We start from the raw sequence: 21,175 nt of genomic DNA on the forward strand, positions 1-21,175 counted from the left end.
GAATATTTTCAGAAACCACTGTCGGTAAACACAATCCGCCGTGCCATCAGCAGATGCCAACTAAAGCTCTATCATGCAAAAAGGAAGCCATATGTGAACATGGTCCAGAAGCGCCGTCGTGTCCTGTGGGCCAAGGCTCATTTAAAATGGACTATTTCAAAGTGGAATAGTGTTTTATGGTCAGACGAGTCCAAATTTGACATTCTTGTTGGAAATCATGGACGCCGTGTCCTCCGGGCTAAAGAGGAGGGAGACCTTCCAGCATGTTATCAGCGTTCAGTTCAAAAGCCAGCATCTCTGATGGTATGGGGGTGCATAAGTGCGTACGGTATGGGCAGCGTGCATGTTTTGGAAGGCTCTGTGAATGCTGAAAGGTATATAAAGGTTTTAGAGCAACATATGCTTCCCTCCAAACAACGTCTATTTCAGGGAAGGCCTTGTTTATTTCAGCAGGACAATGCAAAACCACATACTGCAGCTATAACAACAGCATGGCTTCGTCGTAGAAGAGTCCAGGTGCTAACCTGGCCTGCCTGCAGTCCAGATCTTTCACCTATAGAGAACATTTGGCGCATCATTAAACGAAAAATACGTCAAAGACGACCACGAACTCTTCAGCAGCTGGAAGAGGCAAGAATGGGACCAAATTCCAACAGCAAAACTCCAGCAACTCATAGCCTCAATGCCCAGACGTCTTCAAACTGTTTTGAAAAGAAAAGGAGATGCTACACCATGGTAAACATGCCCCGTCCCAACTATTTTGAGACCTGTAGCAGAAATCAAAATTGAAATGAGCTCATTTTGTGCATAAAATTGTAAACTTTCTCAGTTTAAACATTTGCTATGTTATCTATGTTCTATTGTGAATAAAATATTGGCTCATGTGATTTGAAAGTCTTTTAGTTTTCATTTTATTAAAATGTAAAAAACGTCCCAACTTTTCCGGAATTCGGGTTGTATTAATATCACATTTGCAGGAAATATTAGCAAAGCACAGATATCCATGATACAGATATCAATGCATATCACACTCCTGATCACATCATATATCATATTTAAACAACAGTTCCACAGAACAAGAGAGTATATAATGCAGGACAAATGTCTCAGGTTACTCCTGTAAACATGATTCGTTGAAGAAACAACATGCTGCATCACTTTGAGACGTTCCTTTTCAGGAATTCAAGCTGCGTCTTTTATAGCTGGAAGACCTCTCTTAGGGGGACCATAGCACACAAGTAGATGTTCCACCCTACTCAAATGGTTCAGGTCATACTTAGAAGGGAGAGGCTATTATGTGAGTCTAGGAGAGCATAAGTCTAAGTGGACATCCATGACATGTGGAGTCCCACAAGGCTCAATTCTTGCACCGCTCTTGTTTAGCCTGTATATGCTTCCACTAAGTCAAATAATGAGAAAGAACCAAATTGCCTATCACAGCTATGCTCATGATACCCAGTTCTACCTAGCCATATCTCCAAATGACTACAGCCCCATTGACTCCCTCTGCCAATGCATTGATGAAATTAATAGTTGGATGTGCCAGAACTTTCTTCAGTTAAACAAGGAAAAAACTGAAGTCATTGCATTTGGAAAAAAGATGAAGTTTTCAAGGTGAATGCATACCTTGACTCTAGGGGTCAAACAACTAAAAATCAAGTCAGGAATCTTGATGTGATTCTGGAGACAGACCTTAGTTTCAGTAGTCATGTCAAATCAGTAACTAAATCAGCATACTATCATTTAAAAAAACATTGCAAGATTTAGATGTTTTGTTTCCAGCCAAGACTTGGAGAAACTTGTTCATGCCTTTATCACCAGCAGGGTGGACTATTGTAATGGGCTCCTCACCGGCCTTCCCAAAAAGACCATTAGACAGCTGCAGCTCATCCAGAACACTGCTGCCAGGATTCTGACTAGAACCAGAAAATCTGAGCATTTCACACCAGTCCTCAGGTCCTTCCACTGGCTTACAGTTACATTTAGGATTGATTTTAAAGTACTTTTAATCGTATATAAGTCACTAAATGACCTAGGACCAAAATATATTGCAGATATGCTCACTGAATATAAACCTAACAGAGCACTCAGATCACTAGGATCGAGTCAGTTAGAAATACCAAGGGTTCACACAAAACAAGGGGAGTCCGCCTTTAGTTACTATGCTGCCCGCAGTTGGAATCAGCTTCCAGAAGAGATCAGATGTGCTAAGACACTAGTCACAATTAAATCTACACTTAAAACTCATCTGTTTAGCTGTGCATTTATTGAATGAGCACTGTGCAATGTCCGAACTGATTGCATTATATTTTCAATGTTTTTTTATGTAAAATAATTTTCTAACTGTTTTTAAATTCATTTTAATTATTTTTTTATAATTGTAAATGTTTTAAAATTGCTTGATATTAATTTGTTATTGTTATTATTTTTCTTCATGATTATTTTTCTTTTTTTATGTAAAGCACTTTGAATTAACATTGTGTACGAAATGTGCCATATATCCAGTCCAGTGCTCACACTGGACACATACAATTAGGCTTCTGCTGGTCTAGCTGGCCCTGCAGATCCCCCACTATCTTCAGAGAAGATATCACCAGAAGAAACGTAGTTTTTATAGTTAGATGACAATCAGAGATCTCCTCAATTGACTCGAACGGAGGCTTACAGAGAGTTTCTAACACCACATCCAAGTCCCATGTGGGTATACGAGATCATACCAGAGGCCTCAGCGCCCCATGGAGTAAAGGTGTAACTAGGGGGTGTCTGCCCACTTACTGGCCACAGAGAGGGGCATGGTCATCACGTAAATGGCCGTTGCGTAAACCTTCAGGGTGGAGTGGGTCAACCCTGAAGAGAAATGGGCCTGCAGGAACTCACTGTACCAACCGGGCAATTAACTGAGTTGAGCTGGCAGTCTCTGCAGTAAGTAAAAATGTTCCACTTCAAGGCGTACAGTCTCTTAATTGAGGGAGTTCTGGACAGTAGGATGGTCTCAACAACCTTGTTTGAGAGGACAGATTCTACAAGTTGTGCCCCCTTAGAGGCCCGCCCATAACTCCACAGCTTTGGGCAGTGGTGAAATATCATGCCCTCCGCCTGTGAGAGAAGATCCCTCCTGGTGGGAATCTCCCATGCAAAGCCATCGAGGAGGGAAATCAGGTACGAGAACCATACTCAGACTTGCCAAAATGGGTCTACTAGCAGAAGACAGACCCTTTTCCGGTGCACTCTATCCAGAACTCCCGTGAGAAGTGCGAATGGGGAAAAAGTGTACAGACGAAGCCTCTGCAATGCCTGTACTATGGTGGAGCTGGATGGGTCAGAGAGCCTGATCCTGGCCAAAAACTCTCCATATCTCCTCCATTTCCTGGGCTTTGGCCCCTGCCTCGACAGGATGTTGTCTCCCATATTGAGATGCCCAGGAATGTGAACTGCTCTCAGCGAGAGAAGTTTGCCCTGGGACCACACAAGGATTTTGTACGCTAGTTTGTACAGATGGTGTGAGTGCAGACCCCCTTGGTGGTTTATATAAGAGACCAACACTGTGTTGTCGGTGCGCACCAACACATGGTGATGTCTTATGTCTGGGAGAAAGTGTTTTAGTGCTTGAAGCATGGCCAGCTTCTCTAGTTCCTGAAAGTTTGCTCTTTTAATCACATCTTATGTTTAGATGAGCGGTTTTGATAGCTTTGTAAATGTTTTGTTGGTAATTTGTGAATATATAAATGGAAGTGAGCCAATTAATTTAACCTAAAAGTCTGCACTGTAGAGTATCGGTGACGTCACTTACATGCAGACTCAATCTAATAATGCAGGCTCAATCAAATACATTTCAAATATTTCCTGTATATCCTACAAGGTCATCTTGTTTAACTCCTTATACAAAACAACCTACAGAGTGGTCCAACATAATTTGAAATGAGACACAGATGATAAAAATAAAAATCCTTGAAATTAAAATTAATAACAGTAAGAGAGAACCAGAGTACTGTGAACATTCCTCACTTCAAACTGTAATAATTTGTAAAGGTTATCATCTGCCAAGCTCGATGGACACTAAAGGTGACTTTTTTATTTTTCAATTTGCCAATCTAACATTAAATGTAACTATAGACTAATTAAACTATAGACATTTTGTATTATAAAGTTATTCAATTACCAATGTTTAATTTAATAATTTCCTTTAGATAATTAGCATGTGAAGCGGTCTGGGTTAGAATTATAGAGATCCATTTAGTTGTTGAAATATTATTTTCCGAATTTTAAAAGCAGTGAAATGTTTGTTTGAGTAGACTTTGTTTCTTGTAGAAACCTCTTGTGAGTCTGAAAGGTACTTAAAACGTAGAGCTTTATTTGCACTCTTGAAGAATTTCCAGACAGACTTGACCAAAATGAACATTATGAATGTAAGAGTCTTACAATACATTTATAACAATCATTGTCAATGTTTGAATGTTATTTCAGGGCAGTTTGTGAAGGTACCGATATCAAATAGATGTTGTGAAATGAGCCTGTCCTCAAACAAAAAACGACCATATAGGTAGTTTGTGCAAGCACCTTATTACGACCTATATCTACGTTTTAAAGTTAAGCGACCTCTAGCGGGCGTAAAAATAATGACAGTATCACGTTGCGTCTGTCGTCATGAAATTACGTATAACGTCATTACCAATCAAAACGCATGTTTATTTAAATGCAATGTGTGGGCTTTTTACACAGATCTCACAGTATTTCCTACATATTTTACTAGGTGGCTTATTCGTTCGAATGACCACACCTAAACCTAACCCTCACAGAAATCATGCTAAATTATTATTTATTTAGCATATACATTTTCGTGCACGTCCGTTCCCTGGGATCGAACCCATGATCTACCGCAATAATTTACCCACCGAACTACACAAAACGCAAATCAGAGTGCAAATAAAAGAGTACAAAACATTAATATGAAAACGACCTTTTGCCGATTTAGATTCACACTGAAGGCATCAAAACTATGAATTAAGACATGTGGAATTATATATGGAATTATATACATAACAAAAAAGTATGAAACAACTGAAAATATGTCATATTGTAGGTTCTTCAAAGTAGCCACCTTTTGCTTTGATTACTGCTTTGCACACACTTGGCATTCTCTTGATGAGCTTCAAGAGGTAGTCACCTGAAATGGTCTCCCAACAGTCTTGAAGGAGTTCCCCGAGAGATGCTTAGCACTTGTTGGCCCTTTTGCCTTCTGTCTGCGGTCCAGCTCACCCCTAAACCATCTGGATTGGGTTCAGGTCCGGTGACTGTGGAGGCCAGGTCATCTGGCGCAGCACCCCATCACTCTCCTTCTTGGTCAAATAGCCCTTGATGCCTTCAGTGTGACTCTACAATTTTCATAGTCATGAAAATAAAGAAAACTCTTTGAATGGGAAGGTGTGTCCAAACTTTTGGTCTGTACTATATATATATATATATATATATATATATATATATACACTGTTTTGAAAAAGAAGCACAAAAAGACAAATTGATAGAGATAAAAATTTTACTCACTTAAGAGAAGATATTGCCAGTGGAATAGTAGTCTTTATAGTGAGGAAGTAATCACAAATATCCACAACTGCCTCGAATGAAGGATTACAAAGAGCCTCTAATATCACAGCCAGGTCCCACGTAGGGACACGATAATGTACAAAAGGCCTCAGCGCACCACATAGGGGGGTGTTTTCCCACAGACTGGTCACTGAGAGATGCGTGGTGGTAGACTGATATGGCCACCACGTAGACCTTCAGGGTGGAGTAGGTCAACCCTGCGGGAACTCCAGCACTGTACCAATCGGGCAGTTAGCTGGAAATCAGGTCTGAGAACCATACTCCCCCCGGCCAGAACGGGGCTACAGAAAGGTCCCCGTCACGGTGCACTCTCTCCAGAACTCCTTGGAGCAGAGCGATCGGGGGAAAGGCATACAGACGAAGCCTTGGCCACGTCTGTATAATGGCATCCACGTCAACCTTCTCGGAGGAAGAGAGGTGGGGCACCGAACCTGCTCCCTGGTGAGAAGTAGCGCCCGAGCACACTTCAGATCCCAGAGAACGTGTGCTGGATATGGTGGGTGAGGAAGAAGATAGGGACTCGCCCCTACTCCATTGCCTCTAACAGATCCATCTGTGAACCCCACGAGCATGATCGCCGCTCCGCCTTGGAGGAAGGGAGACCAGTGCCGCGGGGAATGCTCGCAAAGGCTGCCATAGCAATGATAGCCTTCCTGGAGTGGAGAACATGCAGAGGCAGTCGGCTCTCTTGAGTCTGCATGCTCTGCTCTGAGGCAGACAATGCACAAAATGTATGTATCCCCATCTGTAATGTAACGCGGGCAGGGAGGAACACACAGCTTGAAATGCTGTCTGCCATCGTCCAGTTTATGCTTTGTCTTATCTCGTGCTTTGGACATGTTTTGGACAAACAAGAATAAATAAGATTCACAAACAAATATCAGACTGAGTGCTTGCTGAATGACAGAAGGCTAATGCCGGCTTCGCCCCACTTGCTTTCAAGCTTCCTGGTCTCTGAAATTCACCCGCCTATGACTCGCCCATCCATTGAACTGATTACACACGTGATTCAGAGCCGGACACACTGGAGCGTTCCCAAAGCATTCTCTGACGCAGCTCGAGTTCCAGAAGAGGAAGTAATACTAACACTGACATGCAGCCCAGTAAACTGTAGCATAACAGAAACCCACACAGATGGGCTGAAAACAGCACAGAGAAGCATAAGAAAGCAATAAGCAGCCAAAACACACATCTGCTCTTAAATCACATTCTGAACACGTATGTTTGCACTAAAGGTGTCAATATAGCTGTGAAAGATTTAAATTAAATATCTGGGGGAAAAAAACCTGAAAAACAGTCAAAATTTAATGCAAAAACTGGACATAATAACATATAAAATTTTTAACAAACATTTTAATCAAGAGTGATAACCTCAGTATACTGCCTCATCAGAGACACAGAGATCTGAATGATAAATAATACAGGGATTTCCCCCCTTTAGGGGAGGTTGTAGCATTTTTGACATTTGTGTCTGTATCTTGGAGTTCTTTTAAGCCAGCAGGCCCCTATCAATTAAGCAGTTTTACTATGATAAAAACCTGTTTTTTTTTATAAGGGTTGTGATGTCCACATGTTTTTTGATGATTAAATTATAGAGGCTGTGTCATCTATAGCAAAAAAAAAAAAATAATTATTACAGTATATTAATACTTCTTTGTAAAAAATGGCTACAAGAATGATGATTTTTGTTTTGTTCTTGTTAAAACCATGGCTAATTTTCATAAGGGAACCTGGAAGGTCAAAGAGAATATTCAATGCGTTGATGGTGGTGAAATTATTTCCAACATTAAAACTTGTTATTAACATCAACAGCCAAAAACAACACCAAAAAAAAATATATATTTTTTTTTAATGTGCCTGAAAGTGATACACGGGGCTCGTTTTTATCTAAATGACTTACAATTTATATGAATAAATATGAAAAATGTATAAGCTGTGCATTGTAGTTGACACCTAAATTAACTCATTACAATTGTTTTTATGACTGTACGTTTTTCTACTCAAATGATATTGAGCTTCAAATTTGCGTTTTAACCCATTCGGCTGTGAAAAGTTAGTATAATTTACATATGATTTACAGTTTATTTTAACAAATATCAACAATGTAAAATGTGTGCAATATAGCTGACACCTACATGAACAATTACAGTTGTTTATATGACTAGTTATTCCCCTCAAATGCAATTGATGTTAGAAAAGTAAATTTGCGAATATCGAACGTCCAACGTCAAGCCAACTTTATGCCAGTTTTTTTTTTACTTCCATTTCCTTTTCTCTGTGCCGGATTGCTGATGTCTTTTAAACGGGGATAGATGCCCAACCATCAATTATGAACATTCAGCCAAACATGAGGTGCGAGTGGTCGCGGGCACGGTTGGTGGAGTGGCACGTTTTTTTTTTTTGTTTTTTTTTTGAGCAACTGGGATGGTGCCCCCTCTGGGAGTTGGTGCCCTACGCAGACTGTGTACTCTGTGTAGGGAGCGGCGGTACTGGGTAAAGTTAATAGCCATACTAATCTAATGAGCTGCTGCACTGTAACTCACACACAAAGGCTACAGACAGTGTTCAAATTGTGTCAAAGCTCTTGTGGGCTCCCCCTAACCAGCCGCATAAATATATATATATAAAAAAAAAATAGTTCATTCATTTAAATAAAACGATATACATATGATGCATATGTTTTGTCTTGTCCTTGTTATCATTGAGAAAACTTAATTCTAAGATTAAAGATTATCTTATGATGATCAGTGAATTAGGTGTACCAAACAATCACTAAGCAAAGAAGAATTAAATATCTAGCCTAGGGGTGTGTGATGTTGACAAAAAATGATCTATATAGTTTCTGGGATTTTATCAATAACGATCGATAATCAGACAATATTTTGCTGAGTGTGTTGGGCTGCAGGACTGCCATGGACAGTTATGTTATGTCACAACAGTGACATAAATTTATATTTTCCAACAAGTTTAAAATGATTGTTACCCTTTATGGCCATTTTTACCCCTGTAGTGCCATTTGTTTCTCAATAAAGTCATCAATAAAGTCAAGTACAATAATAAGTCATTTGGGGCTTATACCAACAAATAAAATCATTATCAACAAAATTAATGCAATGCAGAAGAAACACATTAGATTTATCTGAAGTGGCATTTAGATGCATTTACACACTGTTTAATGCAAGGCATGAATGATTTAACCTGCAGTTACAAATGCATAAATGATCTTTTAATATTTTAATGTTAAAATGTTGAATACTGATATTTAAAATCATTTCAGAATGTGAAATTAAAACCCCCAGTTTGCTCCACATTTTTAGGGAATGTCTGATTCCCGATTTATATGATTAGCTGAGGTATGGTATGCATATTTGGCGTGCTGTCCGGGGAAGGGCTCCGAGCTCAGGAATGGCCCGAACATAGAGTACCCCCCAAAAATGGAGTCTTCAGGTTCTTCAGGAACCGAGTCAAGTCACAGTCGATCCTCAGGAACCAAGTCAAGTCACAGTTGATCCTCAGGAACCAAGTCAAGTCACCAACGATCTTCATGAGCTAAGTCAAGTCACAGTTGATCCTCAGGAACCAAGTCAAGTCACCAACGATTTTCATGAGCAAAGTCAAGTCACCAACGATCTTCATGAGCAAAGTCAAGTCACCATTAACCTCCGTGAACTAAGTCAAGTCACAGTTGATCCTCAGGAACCAAGTCAAGTCACCAACGATCTTCATGAGCAAAGTCAAGTCACAGTTGATCCTCAGGAACCAAGTCAAGTCACCAACGATCTTCATGAGCAAAGTCAAGTCAGCAATGATCTTCATGAGCAAAGTCAAGTCATCAATGATCTTCATGAGCAAAGTCAAGTCACCATTAACCTCCGTGAACTAAGTCAAGTCACAGTTGATCCTCAGGAACCAAGTCAAGTCACCAACGATCTTCATGGGCACAGTCAAGTCACAGCTGATCTTCATGAACCCAATCAAATCACCACAGATCTACCAGAGCCTCGTCACATCTCAGCCAAACTCCCAGAGCCTCGTCACATCTCAGAGCTCTCGTACTATCCTGTCACGGCCAGGGAGGCCGTCAATGAGCTCTCATTCATTCCGGTCTGGGCTACGGAGACCATCCACCAACTCTCTGTCTGTCCTGTCATGGCCACGGAGGTCCTCCATGAACTAACCGCCTGCCCTGTAATGGCCACGGAGGCCAGCTACCATCTCATCACGGCCACGGAGGCCGCTATTAACCTGTCAATGTTCTCTGTTTCAGTCCCACCTGAGCAGACTTGCGGTCCGGTGCCATCGACTCCACTGTGGTGGTCCTCTGCTTCGCCCTGGTGGGCTTCTGTCCCGTCTGCTCGGCTGTGGTAGTCCTCTGCTCCGCCCTGGTGGGCTTCTGTCCCGTCTGCTCGGCTGTGGTGGTCCTCTGCTCCGCCCTGGTGGGCTTCTGTCCCATCTGCTCGGCTGTGATGGTCCTCTGCTCCGCCCTGGTGGGCTTCTGTCCCATCTGCTCGGCTGTGGTGGTCCTCTGCTCCGCCCTGGTGGACTTCTGTCCCGTCTGCTCGGCTGTGGTGGTCTTCTGCACCGCCCTGGTGGGCTTCTGTCCCGTCTGCTCGGCTGTGGTGGTCCTCTGCACCGCCCTGGTGGGCTTCTGTCCCGTCTTCTCAGCTGTGGTTGTCCTCTGCTCCGCCCTGGTGGGCTTCTGTCCCATCTTCTCAGCTGTGGTGGTCCTCTACTCCTCCCTGGTGGGCTCCAGCTCCACCTGCTCCACTCTGGTGGGCTGCCACGCCACCTGCTCTGCCTTGGTGGACCCTTGTTCCCGAGTTAGGCCCATGGCGGGCTCCCGTTCCCGAGTTAAGCCCATGGCGGGCCCCTGTTTCCTATGCCAGGCCCAGGAGGGGCTCCTGTTTTCCTGAGTTAAGCCCAGGAAGGGCTCCAGTTCCGCCTGCTCTGCCCCAGTCCACTGCACTTCCTCATGGACCTGGCCCTCCATCCCTCCCCCTGTTCCGCCTCCGCTCCACCGCCCTCCTAGATTGTTTTGAGCATCTGGAAGCCGCTCTTTTGGGGGTGGGCTATGTCACGATTATTAGATGGAGTGCCCATGAACTTCAGTAGAGGGCACTCCACTCAGGACCATTCCACCCATCAACCACCAGATGTCACTTGGACACTAGCACCTCTCATACTGTTGCACCACACCCGAACTACATTACTCATGAGTCACTGCATCACACTCACCCTGCCACACCTGCACCTCATTCATCAGCCAATTTCCTTGCCACACCTGCACCTCATTTACACACACACATAAAAGCAGCACACTCACTCTCACTCACTCACTCATTGTTTAGCCTGTCTAACATTTCCAAACGTTTCTCCCTGTGTTTTGTCATTCCCGTGTTTGATCTTTGGACTGATTACTCCGACTCTGATTCTCTGCTGCCTGCCCCGATCTCTGCTTGTTTCTGGTTTCGACTCTGGTTATCCCTGACACACCTGACGCCATTCCTGATTTCTGCCTGTTTGACCATTCTTTAATAAAGTGCTGCATTTGGATCCGAACGTCTCTGGCTCAGCATTACAGTTTGATTGGGTTTGAATTTTCTTTGGGTTTGATTTGTTCCTCCCATGTGGTGTAATTGCCATTTTATGATTCTAGGTTGATTTGGTGTTACTTTGAGTGTCATTCTTATGTTTTTCTTTTTCTTTTAAATTATGATTTGTCTGTTTAATTAATCAGAATTTTAAATTAATGATTTATTTCTCTTATTGTATTATTTTTAGTTAGATTTTGATATGTCTGGAACACTGTTACTATTTCTTTTGAAAATTAATTTGGTTTAGTTTTATTTAACCCTTAAACAGGAAAGAGTGGAAAATGATAAGCAAAAAATATTTTCATGTCATTTTTTACATCATCTGAGCTTAAGTAAAACATATCCAAAATAATTTTTGAAATTTGATATATTTTGGATTTTATGAGTTGTGACTCCCAGGTCACGTTGCCTGAATAGGGTATAGGAAAGGACCAAGTCATTAATTTCTTTTACCAAGCTCCTCACCTAGTTGGTGGTATCAGGTTTTGTATTACACAATTTATTTGGACTACTTTATATAAAAAATAAAAAAAAAATAAAAACTTTTCTAATCTTGACAAAACACATATCATCAGAAAGTTCTGAGTCTTACGGTCCCATCTGCCGAAAGTTTTTTGGATTTTGAGACTGAAATGTATAAATTTGATACAGGAGAATGCATAAAAAAACACCCAATGGCTATTTTTGGTACAACACCTAAAAATCTAATGGGAAGTTACATTTTGTGATATCAAATTAAAATTTAGAACACAAATTGGTTAGACATGACTTTGATTTGATAGTAATTTTAGAGTAAAAACTATTTTGTAAAATATATATTTTATATTATAAATTTAAGTACATTTGATTTACAGTAAATTTAATTTTTTGAAGTTACTTTTTCTTTTTTTTTTTTTTAAAAACAAGACCAAACTTATTTCTATATTCCAAAACATTCTTAAATTACAACCATTGAAATTTAGTGTAATGTAACATATATTCACAATATTTTCTTTTTTATACCCAAAACAGGCAACTTGACTCAGGAGTCACATACATTTCAAAACGTACTAAATAACAACATATAACTAATTTATTTTCTTCAGCACCCTAAGACAATGTTCAGAATTTATGTTAGCAGTAATATATTTTTTTTTTCCAAAAGAAAAGTAAGTTTAATATATAATTAACTACCTCAAAATCTGAATGATCTCCACCACTGGCAGCCATGTTGGATTTAGATCAGGCTGACTAATATACCACTGAAAACTTGAAGCAAATCATGTAACCAGCATACTTGAGACAGACCAGGCATTGATAAATGATAAAAGCATTTAATAAAAAAATTGTTCTTATGCCCCAAAAAAGACAATAAAAACTATGTGACTCGTGGGTCACGTTGCCTGATTTAGGGTTAAATCAATTTAGAGTGCTGTTGAGTTGTTGTAATTTGTTTATTTTCTTTTGTGTTATGAATAGTGTTACCAAGTCATTTCAGTCATAAGAGAAGAACTGTGTTTCTCACTTTATTAAATAAATCAACCCTTTTTGTACTCTGGCTTCTAGCTCATTTATTTGAACCAACTGTGCGAACAAAAAAAGAGATCAGATCATTGTTAGGGTCCCCCAACCCGGAACTTGTGGATGGCATAGTCAATTTGGTCGACAATTTAATAACTACAAGCAAGCCTAGGTCACACAGACAACATTGACTAAAATAACACAATATTAACTTAATGAACCGTTGTATGAGTATCACATTTGCACTCGTGTGATCTTGTACTTAGCCTACAGCTCATGTGATATTAATTAACTGTGATGTAGTTATGAGACACAAACTCAAACAGGCTTTTTGCCCCATATCTTGAATTTTAGGGATATTCTCTAGGCTCCATCACACAGTAAGTTGTTGCCCTGCCTCATATTAGTCATCAATCAACTGAATGAAATGGCAGATGATCCACATAGGTCTGGGGCCGGGCAAGTGGTCAAATGCGTTAATAATTTGAATCCATTATTTTGCTCCATAATTAATCTAATTAACGTGTTCAATTACCAGCCCTAGTTTTTTTTTTTTAACACAATTTCTCATTAATGAATGTAAAAAGTTAATAAATGTAAACTCACCTCCTCCGGCCGAGCCAAAGGCAAAGAACAGGAGAATGAATTGTAGTGAAGGCAAAACATCAAAGCTTATTCTAGCCAGGATCCTGAATATAGTGATGATCCACTTACTTAATTTCCCGGTGAATGTCATCAACACTGTTAAAAAAAAACACAATCATTCACCATTTTATATAATATTCATATAAAATATCATTTACTCTTAAAATTTTCAATACACGATGGGAAAAACCCATCGTATACAGACCTAATGTCCACTTAAAGGGTTGATTGATTGCAATTTCATTTTTTAACAGTAGTTAGTGTGTAATGTTGCTGTTTGAAAATAAACAATGTCTGCAAAGTTGCAGCTCTGAATGTTTAATGCAAACGCATATATCATCTTTTAAAAGTCTGCCAGTTTAATGCCTACAAAAACAGCTGGTAAAGGACTACAACTAGCTTCTTCCCAGGTATGTTACATTCATAGACTGTATAAAAACAGGTTACATCACAAACCCGGATAAACCCTGCCCCTGGGAACATGCAACAAAGTGGGCGAGGCCATGTTGTAATGCTTAAGAAAAGAGGAAGAGAAAACTACGAGTGCATTTAAAAATCTGTTCATATATATATATATATCGCGATTCTATCTTTTAACAATTCTAATGAATTCACAAGTTCAAAAACAATGTTCCAAAGCAGCAGTTCTCTATCCTGTTCCTCGTGTCGCCCTGCTCTGGATCTCTCTCTCTCTCTCTCTCTCTCTCTCTCTCTCTCTCTCTCTCTCTCTCCCTCTCTCTCTCTATCATTCAGATTGTCAGATCAGCTCCAACAAACTGTTCCATTTATACACTGATTTTCACATAGCAATGAGAAGCGTTATACATTGATGTGCGTACGGTTGCTGTGCTGTATTAACATTTTAATCATAATAAAACCGTATATTAAAAGTTAAGAGAAGCAGTAGAATTTACAAACAACAGCGTATCTAAAAGTATGAGACAACAACAAACAAACATACCAATAAAAGCCTTGCTTGCATAGGTTCTGCATGATCCTCTTCATTAATATTCTCTGCGTCTCAATCAGGCTCAAATTGATAAGCAATATAGAGGAAGTAATTGTCTACAACAGTGGCGGCTCCTGCCAATTCTCTTGTGTGTGGGGGGGGGGGGGGGGGGGGGCAAATGTTTGCTCGATTAATGAGGAAAGGTCACCCATTCAGTTGATAAATTAACGGCTAGTTAAAGATGTAAAGGTAACTGAACTACTATAGTATTAATTAAAAAAATAAACTTACATTAGGAATCAATCTCTTGTTCTCCTTATGTTTCTATATGTGTGTTAACACAATTCAGCTGCAAATGAAGACTGACGCCAGAATGTGGTTTTTCGACAAAAAAGTTTTACTTCAATTTCAGTTTAATGAGAAATAATTGAAGTCACATAAATCACTGTTTATACAACTCACTTATATTACACTGCTCATTTGTATTTCACTGCTCATTTATATCCCATTACTCACTTACATTACACTGCTTACTTAAGTTACTCACTTATATTACATTTCTCCCTTACATTACACTGTTCCCTACTATGCATGTGCATCTTTTCTCTTTCGTGTTTTTTCACCTCCTCCAAGAGATGATGCATTTCAGTGACACCTGTAGTTGTCCATGCAATGTCTGTCATGCTCTCGCGATGGAACAAAATGCAGCAGACAATTAGCAGAATAAAGCGGCAGCTACTTCAAGGCCTGCTAGCCTTTTCTCCGTTCATACCACATCCTTGAAAATCCTTGTTTATACGACTTCCCACTCTTTTATAGATACTAGTTTGACTTTAAATTTGGTCTTGGTGGTTTCAATTCTTTAATTGCCAATTTATCCTTATTGCTACGATGAATGAATGGTATTTATTTCAATGACATGATATAATTAATCTGCACTGAGGTAACGTTCACCGTGATGTCGATCAAGTTCAGTTGACAAAGGCATAGCTGTCCCCGTCTCTCTATTGTATATTTTTTTCCACATTTGATAAAGATATTAAATTAGTTTTTCATTTATTTCTTGTTAAAATTCAAAAATGTTTTTTAAATATTGTTGGATGTCACTGTTCCCACCAGTCGTTGCACAAGTTAAGGTTACACACAATGACGAAAGCATGCTAGGTCTAGCCCTCCTGGAACTCATTGAGATTGCATTGCAGTGCCTGCAGTTTAAAAAAAAAAAAAGAAAGATCTTTGAATGGAAGTCTATGAGAGCACTCGGGGCGATTCTCAGTCTGACTGATATCGCCCAAAAATGGGCGGTACTACACAAAACGTGACTCGACGCTGATTGGATTATTTAGAGGCAGAACAAACAGTCTACAATAGTGAAAGCTAGCGTAACACTGTGGATGAATGTGAAAGAAAAAAATCCCTCCCTTTCGTGCTTTGGTGGTGCGTTGCCCAATCGCCCTAATGAAGAAACCGCCACTGGTCTACAATACAACAGGAGAACGTTCTGGAGGCGGTTTTGCTAATCACAACACACTGAGCCAGCTGACCAATCTCAGCCCATTGTGTATTTCTGAGGGAAGGGCTTCATAAAAACAGGAAATAATTGAGGCGTTTGTTAGAGAAGGGACAGATCGCTGTGGAACAGAGGTAAATTAAGTGAAAATAATACTTTTTTTTTTTAATTAAGCATGAACAAATGTTAGACTGCACCCCATAAACACAATCAAGCTTAGAAAAAATAAAACAACCCTTTAATATAAACAGGGGTGCACATAAGTTTTTGAGCCTGGTTCTCATAGGAGAACCTGGAGGTATGGTTTGGTCCTCACACTGCATATAGTGTGACCGATTTGACTATAAAGAAAATAAATATATAATAGTGATTTATTATATAATATATAAACTCCATGTTTTTTTGTTCTATCAGCTCAGTCATATTGAGCTGATGTTCATTTATGTAGTTCATTTTAAAGGGTTTCGGTAAGCACAGTTGCACAATACATTGTGTGTTGCTACACTGACATCAGCAAAACTATTGCTCACTAAGTGGAGTAAGAAACATTATAGATTTCTACCACTACCTCTAAATTCTACTGGTAACCATAAAAACTTAAACATAACACTTTGTAATACTGTTCTGTCATTATGAATAACTAGACAGGAACAAATGATTAATGCACTATTAACCATCTAGTAATTTCTACTAACTAACATGAAACTCTGATTAACAAATCAGTAAGTAACAGTACTCAGTTTAAAACCATAGTTCATCACTTGCTAATCAGTTACTTTTTTTTTCTTTCCTTTTTTTAAGCAACTACATTGTTAATAGTGCATTAGTCATTTGTTCCTGTGTAGTCATTCATAATGACGGAATAGTCGTTGCCCATAAACTCTTCTGAATGTCCCTTGGGAGATATCATCAGGAAACATGGTGTTAGCTTTCACTGTTATGCTGATGATACTCAACTCTATATTTCTTCGCAGCCCGGTGAAACACACCAATTTGAAAAACCACTGGACTGCTTAGTCGATATAAAAAACTGGATGACAAGTAATTTCTTACTGCTAAATTCTGAAAAAAAAACAGAGGTGTTGATTATAGGACCTAAAAACTCCGCTTGTAATAACCTAGAACTCTGTCTAAGACTTGATGGTTACTCTGTCAATTCTTCATCATCAGTTAGGAACCTAGGTGTGCTACTTGATCGCAATCTTTCCTTAGAAAGCCACGTTTCTAGCATTTGTAAAACTGCATTTTTCCATCTCAAAAATATATCTAAATTACGGCCTATGCTCTCAATGTCAAATGCAGAAATGCATCCATGCAGAAATGTAATCCATGCTTTTATGACCTCAAGGTTAGATTATTGTAATGCTTTATTGGGTGGTTGTTCTGCACGCTTAGTAAACAAACTACAGCTAGTCCAAAATGCAGCAGCAAGAGTTCTTACTAGAACCAGGAAGTATGACCATATTAGCCCGGTCCTGACAACACTGCATTGGCTCCCTATCAAGCATCGTATAGATTTTAAAATATTGCTTATTACCTATAAAGCCCTGAATGGTTTAGCACCTCAGTATTTGAATGAGCTCCTTTTACATTATAATCCTCTACGTCCGCTACGTTCTCAAAACTCAGGCAATTTGATAATATCTAGAATATCAAAATCAACTGCGGGCGGCAGATCCTTTTCCTATTTGACGCCTAAACTCTGGAATAACCTACCTAACATTGTTCGGGAGGCAGACACACTTTTGCAGTTTAAATCTAGATTAAAGACCCATCTCTTTAACCTGGCATACACATAACATACTAATATGCTTTTATTATCCAAATCCGTTAAAGGATTTTTAGGCTGCATTAATTAGGTAAACCGGAACCGGAAACACTTCCCATAACACCCTATGTACTTGCTACATCATTAGAAGAATGGCATCTACGCTAATATTTGTCTGTTTCTCTTTTGTTCCGAGGTCACCGTGGCCACCAGATCCAGTCTGTGTCCAGATCAGAGGGTCACTGCAGTCACCCGGATCCAGTACGTATCCAGACCAGATGCTGGATCAGCAACTAGAAAGGACCTCTACATCCCTGAAAGACAGCGGAGACCAGGACAACTAGAGCCCCAGATACAGATCCCCTGTAAAGACCTTGTCTCAGAGGAGCACCAGGACAAGACCACAGGAAACAGATGATTCTTCTGCACAATCTGACTTTGCTGCAGCCTGGAATTGAACTACTGGTTTCGTCTGGTCAGAGGAGAACTGGCCCCCAACTGAGCCTGGTTTCTCCCAAGGTTTATTTCTCCATTCTGTCACCGATGGAGTTTCGGTTCCTTGCCGCTGTCGCCTCTGGCTTGCTTAGTTGGGGACACTTCATCTACAGCGATATCATTGACTTGATTGCAAATAAATGCACAGACACTAGTTAATTGAACAGAGATGACATAACTGAATTCAATGATGAACTGCCTTTAACTATCATTTTTTCATTATTGACACTGTTTTCCTAATGAATGTTGTTCAGTTGCTTTGACGCAATGCATTTTGTTTAAAGCGCTATATAAATAAAGGTGACTATTTCAGTTAATGAAACAAAAATGATTAATCTAATCCTATAATGAATGGAGTAAGTGTACTTAAATTTTTTATATATTTCAAGGAATTGAAGAAATGAATTTAGTTCATTGTAGAATGTGTTTCCCCTTAAAACATGGACTCTTCCAGTCACCGCTGTCATCCAGTGTGAAATGGACTATTCCTGAACATTTTCATTCCCTCCTTCAGGGAAAGAGGGTTACATATGTAACCCAGACGTTCCCTTTCAGTCGGTCATATTCTACATTACGTCAGAAAGAGACTGACGAATGGGGTCCCTTAGAAATTCCAAATGGCTGTCTTCCAGTGACCCATGTGAGTGATAGCACCCTGTCGTGAGGCCAGCATGAGTGAGGGCCTATAGCTTACACAGAATACACTGGGTTGCATATTCCAGCTGGACATATGCTAGCAGGCAGGCTACCTGCTTGTAGGAGGACTTACAAAAGGCAGGTATCAACTAGGGATGCACTGAATCAAGATTTTTGGGGTTCAGCCGAATACCGAATCCACTTTTTAAGATTCGGCCGAATGTGAAACCGAATACCGAATACCAAATCCTACTCGCATCCTTATTCCATTAACACAGTAAAACACATTTGATAAAGTAAACAACGTCCGCAGCAATGTATTTTTCATTTTATTTTGTCTTAACTGTAAAAAAAAAGAAAAAAGAATAGGCAACATTATACCAGGATGACAAGTGAGAAAAACTTTTTTGACAATTACCAAGCTTATGCTTACCCAAGTAAACAACCAAAACCTTTCAATAAAAGTGCAGCAATGCAAAGAAAAGTGTTTTTCTTTTCTTTTTAAAAATCAGAATATGTTTGGTGACTTAACTGAAATTAATATAATTGAACATTAACTCAATAAACATGGATAGTAGGCTGTTTAGTTTTCGTTTAAAACAGTAGGATAGGCTACAATTAGAACAGCAGACAAATATTACGAAAAATATTGCGAAAGATCACACACATCTCCTGCATCATAATTAAATTAACGTAAAACCCTCTAATCTTTCACATGAAATAAGAGTTTCATTTAAAAAAAAACAAGACGCTCTGCATTAACAGGTGACAGCCGGATGTGAGTGTGGGAACGAATGTCCCCAGCAGTACTGAAAAGTCTTTCACTGGGCACAGAGGTAGGTTTTTGCCAGCAGTGGAAATCGCTGCTGGTTTGTCTTCCACCAGTGAAGAGGATCCTCTCTAAGAGGAATCAAAGGCTCACCGAAAAAAACGCTTATCTCCACATCAGCACCCGATGTTACTGGCTAGCTCTGTATTGCTATGGTATAAATCGACCCAGACGCTCAAGATTCCTGAATAGTATAGTTTAGAGCGATCTGTCGGGCCTTGTTCCTCCTCATATAAACACCTTCACGCAATCAACGGTCTCGTGACATCGACCAGCTTAGCGCAAGCCTAGGGTTCGGTTCGGTGAAAAAAAAAACCTAAGGTTCTGCCGAAACCGAACCCTGTCAAAAAGCCCAGTATTCGGCCGAATCTGAATCCTGGATTCGGTTGCACCCCTATTATCAACCAAAGGTGGTGATACACATGAACTCTGAGATATCCAGCCCGCAGGGTGGAAGTTTCAACGACAGAGCTGGCTAGGGGCTTGCCAAGGGAAAGACACATGCTGTGAAGAGACTTCCTGTGGACATACACACGTGGAATTGCCCAGAAGGGGAATCACAACACATGGAGGCACCTAGTCCCACACAGGGCTGACCGTGCTGGAGGAACCCAGGGTTCTGACCTGAGGGGAATAGCGCACGTATACAGTCCGCGGAGTGGAATGGTGCAGCAATTGGATTGACACCGAGCAGGTCCTTACTTGCCCGAAGGGGCGAGTACCCAGGAGGACACGGGCTCTATATTTCGAATGTGTAAGGTGTCGCCCAGCCTGCAGCTCTACAGATGTCTATTGGCGAGGCACCAGCACCCAGGAGGAAGCTACACTCCTAGATGAGTGAGCTCTCACGCCTAGGGGGCATGTCAGGTCTTGAGCCTGATAAGCCAGAACAATAGCATCCATTATCCAGTGGGATAACCTCTGCTTGGAGACAGCCTTTCCCTTCTGCTGGTCTCTGTAACAGAGAAAGAGCTGGTCTGAGGTCCTAAGGCACTGAGTTCTGTCTACGTAAGTGCGGAGCACACATACTGGACAGAGCAGTGCCAGGGCTGGGTCTGCCTCCTCAGGGGCAGCGCTTGCAAGCTCGCTACCGGATCCCTAAAAGGAGTGGCGGGAACTTTGGGCACGTACCCAGGCCGGGGTCTCAAGATAACATGAGAGTTGGCCGGCCCGAATTCCAAGCACAATTCTTCAACTAAAAATCCCTGCAGGTCCCCGATCCTATTCACCAAAGCTAAAGCCGTGAGGAGCGCAGTTTGCAAAGATAGAAACTTTAGCTCTTCTGAGAGCAAGGCTTTGAAGGGAGCCCTCTGCAGTGCCAATAGAACCACTGCGAGGTACCAAGAGGGGACTTGCTGAGGGCGAGGCAGATTAAGCCTCCTTGCTCCTCTCAGGAACCTGATGATCAGATCGTGCTTCCCAAGAGACTTACCTTCAACAGGGTCATGGTGAGCCAAAACGGCAGCCACATAGACCTTGAGGGTGGAAGGAGAAGCCTTCGTTCCAACCCCTCCTGAAGTAAGGAAAGCACTGACCCGATCGGGCATTTTCAGGAGTCCTCAAGCCGTGAAGAACACCAAGTGATGAAGAGGTTCCACTTCAAAGCATAGGTGTGTCAGGTGGACACGGCTCTAGCTTAAGTGACGGT

At 40.7% G+C, this 21,175-nt stretch overlaps 1 protein-coding gene across 1 annotated transcript in view; it reads right to left on the reverse strand.

Moving 5' to 3' along the window:
* Nucleotides 1–21,175, reverse strand: part of LOC132149782 (uncharacterized) — an 80,194-nt gene that overhangs the window by 10,473 nt on the left and 48,546 nt on the right. Inside the window, exon 10 of the mRNA XM_059559181.1 lies at nt 13,302–13,436. Within this exon, the coding sequence (XP_059415164.1) occupies nt 13,302–13,436 (135 nt within the window). The remainder of the gene's footprint in view (nt 1–13,301; nt 13,437–21,175) is intronic.

This window comes from Carassius carassius, chromosome 9 (assembly GCF_963082965.1).
Source record: "Carassius carassius chromosome 9, fCarCar2.1, whole genome shotgun sequence".
NCBI lineage: Eukaryota > Metazoa > Chordata > Actinopteri > Cypriniformes > Cyprinidae > Carassius > Carassius carassius.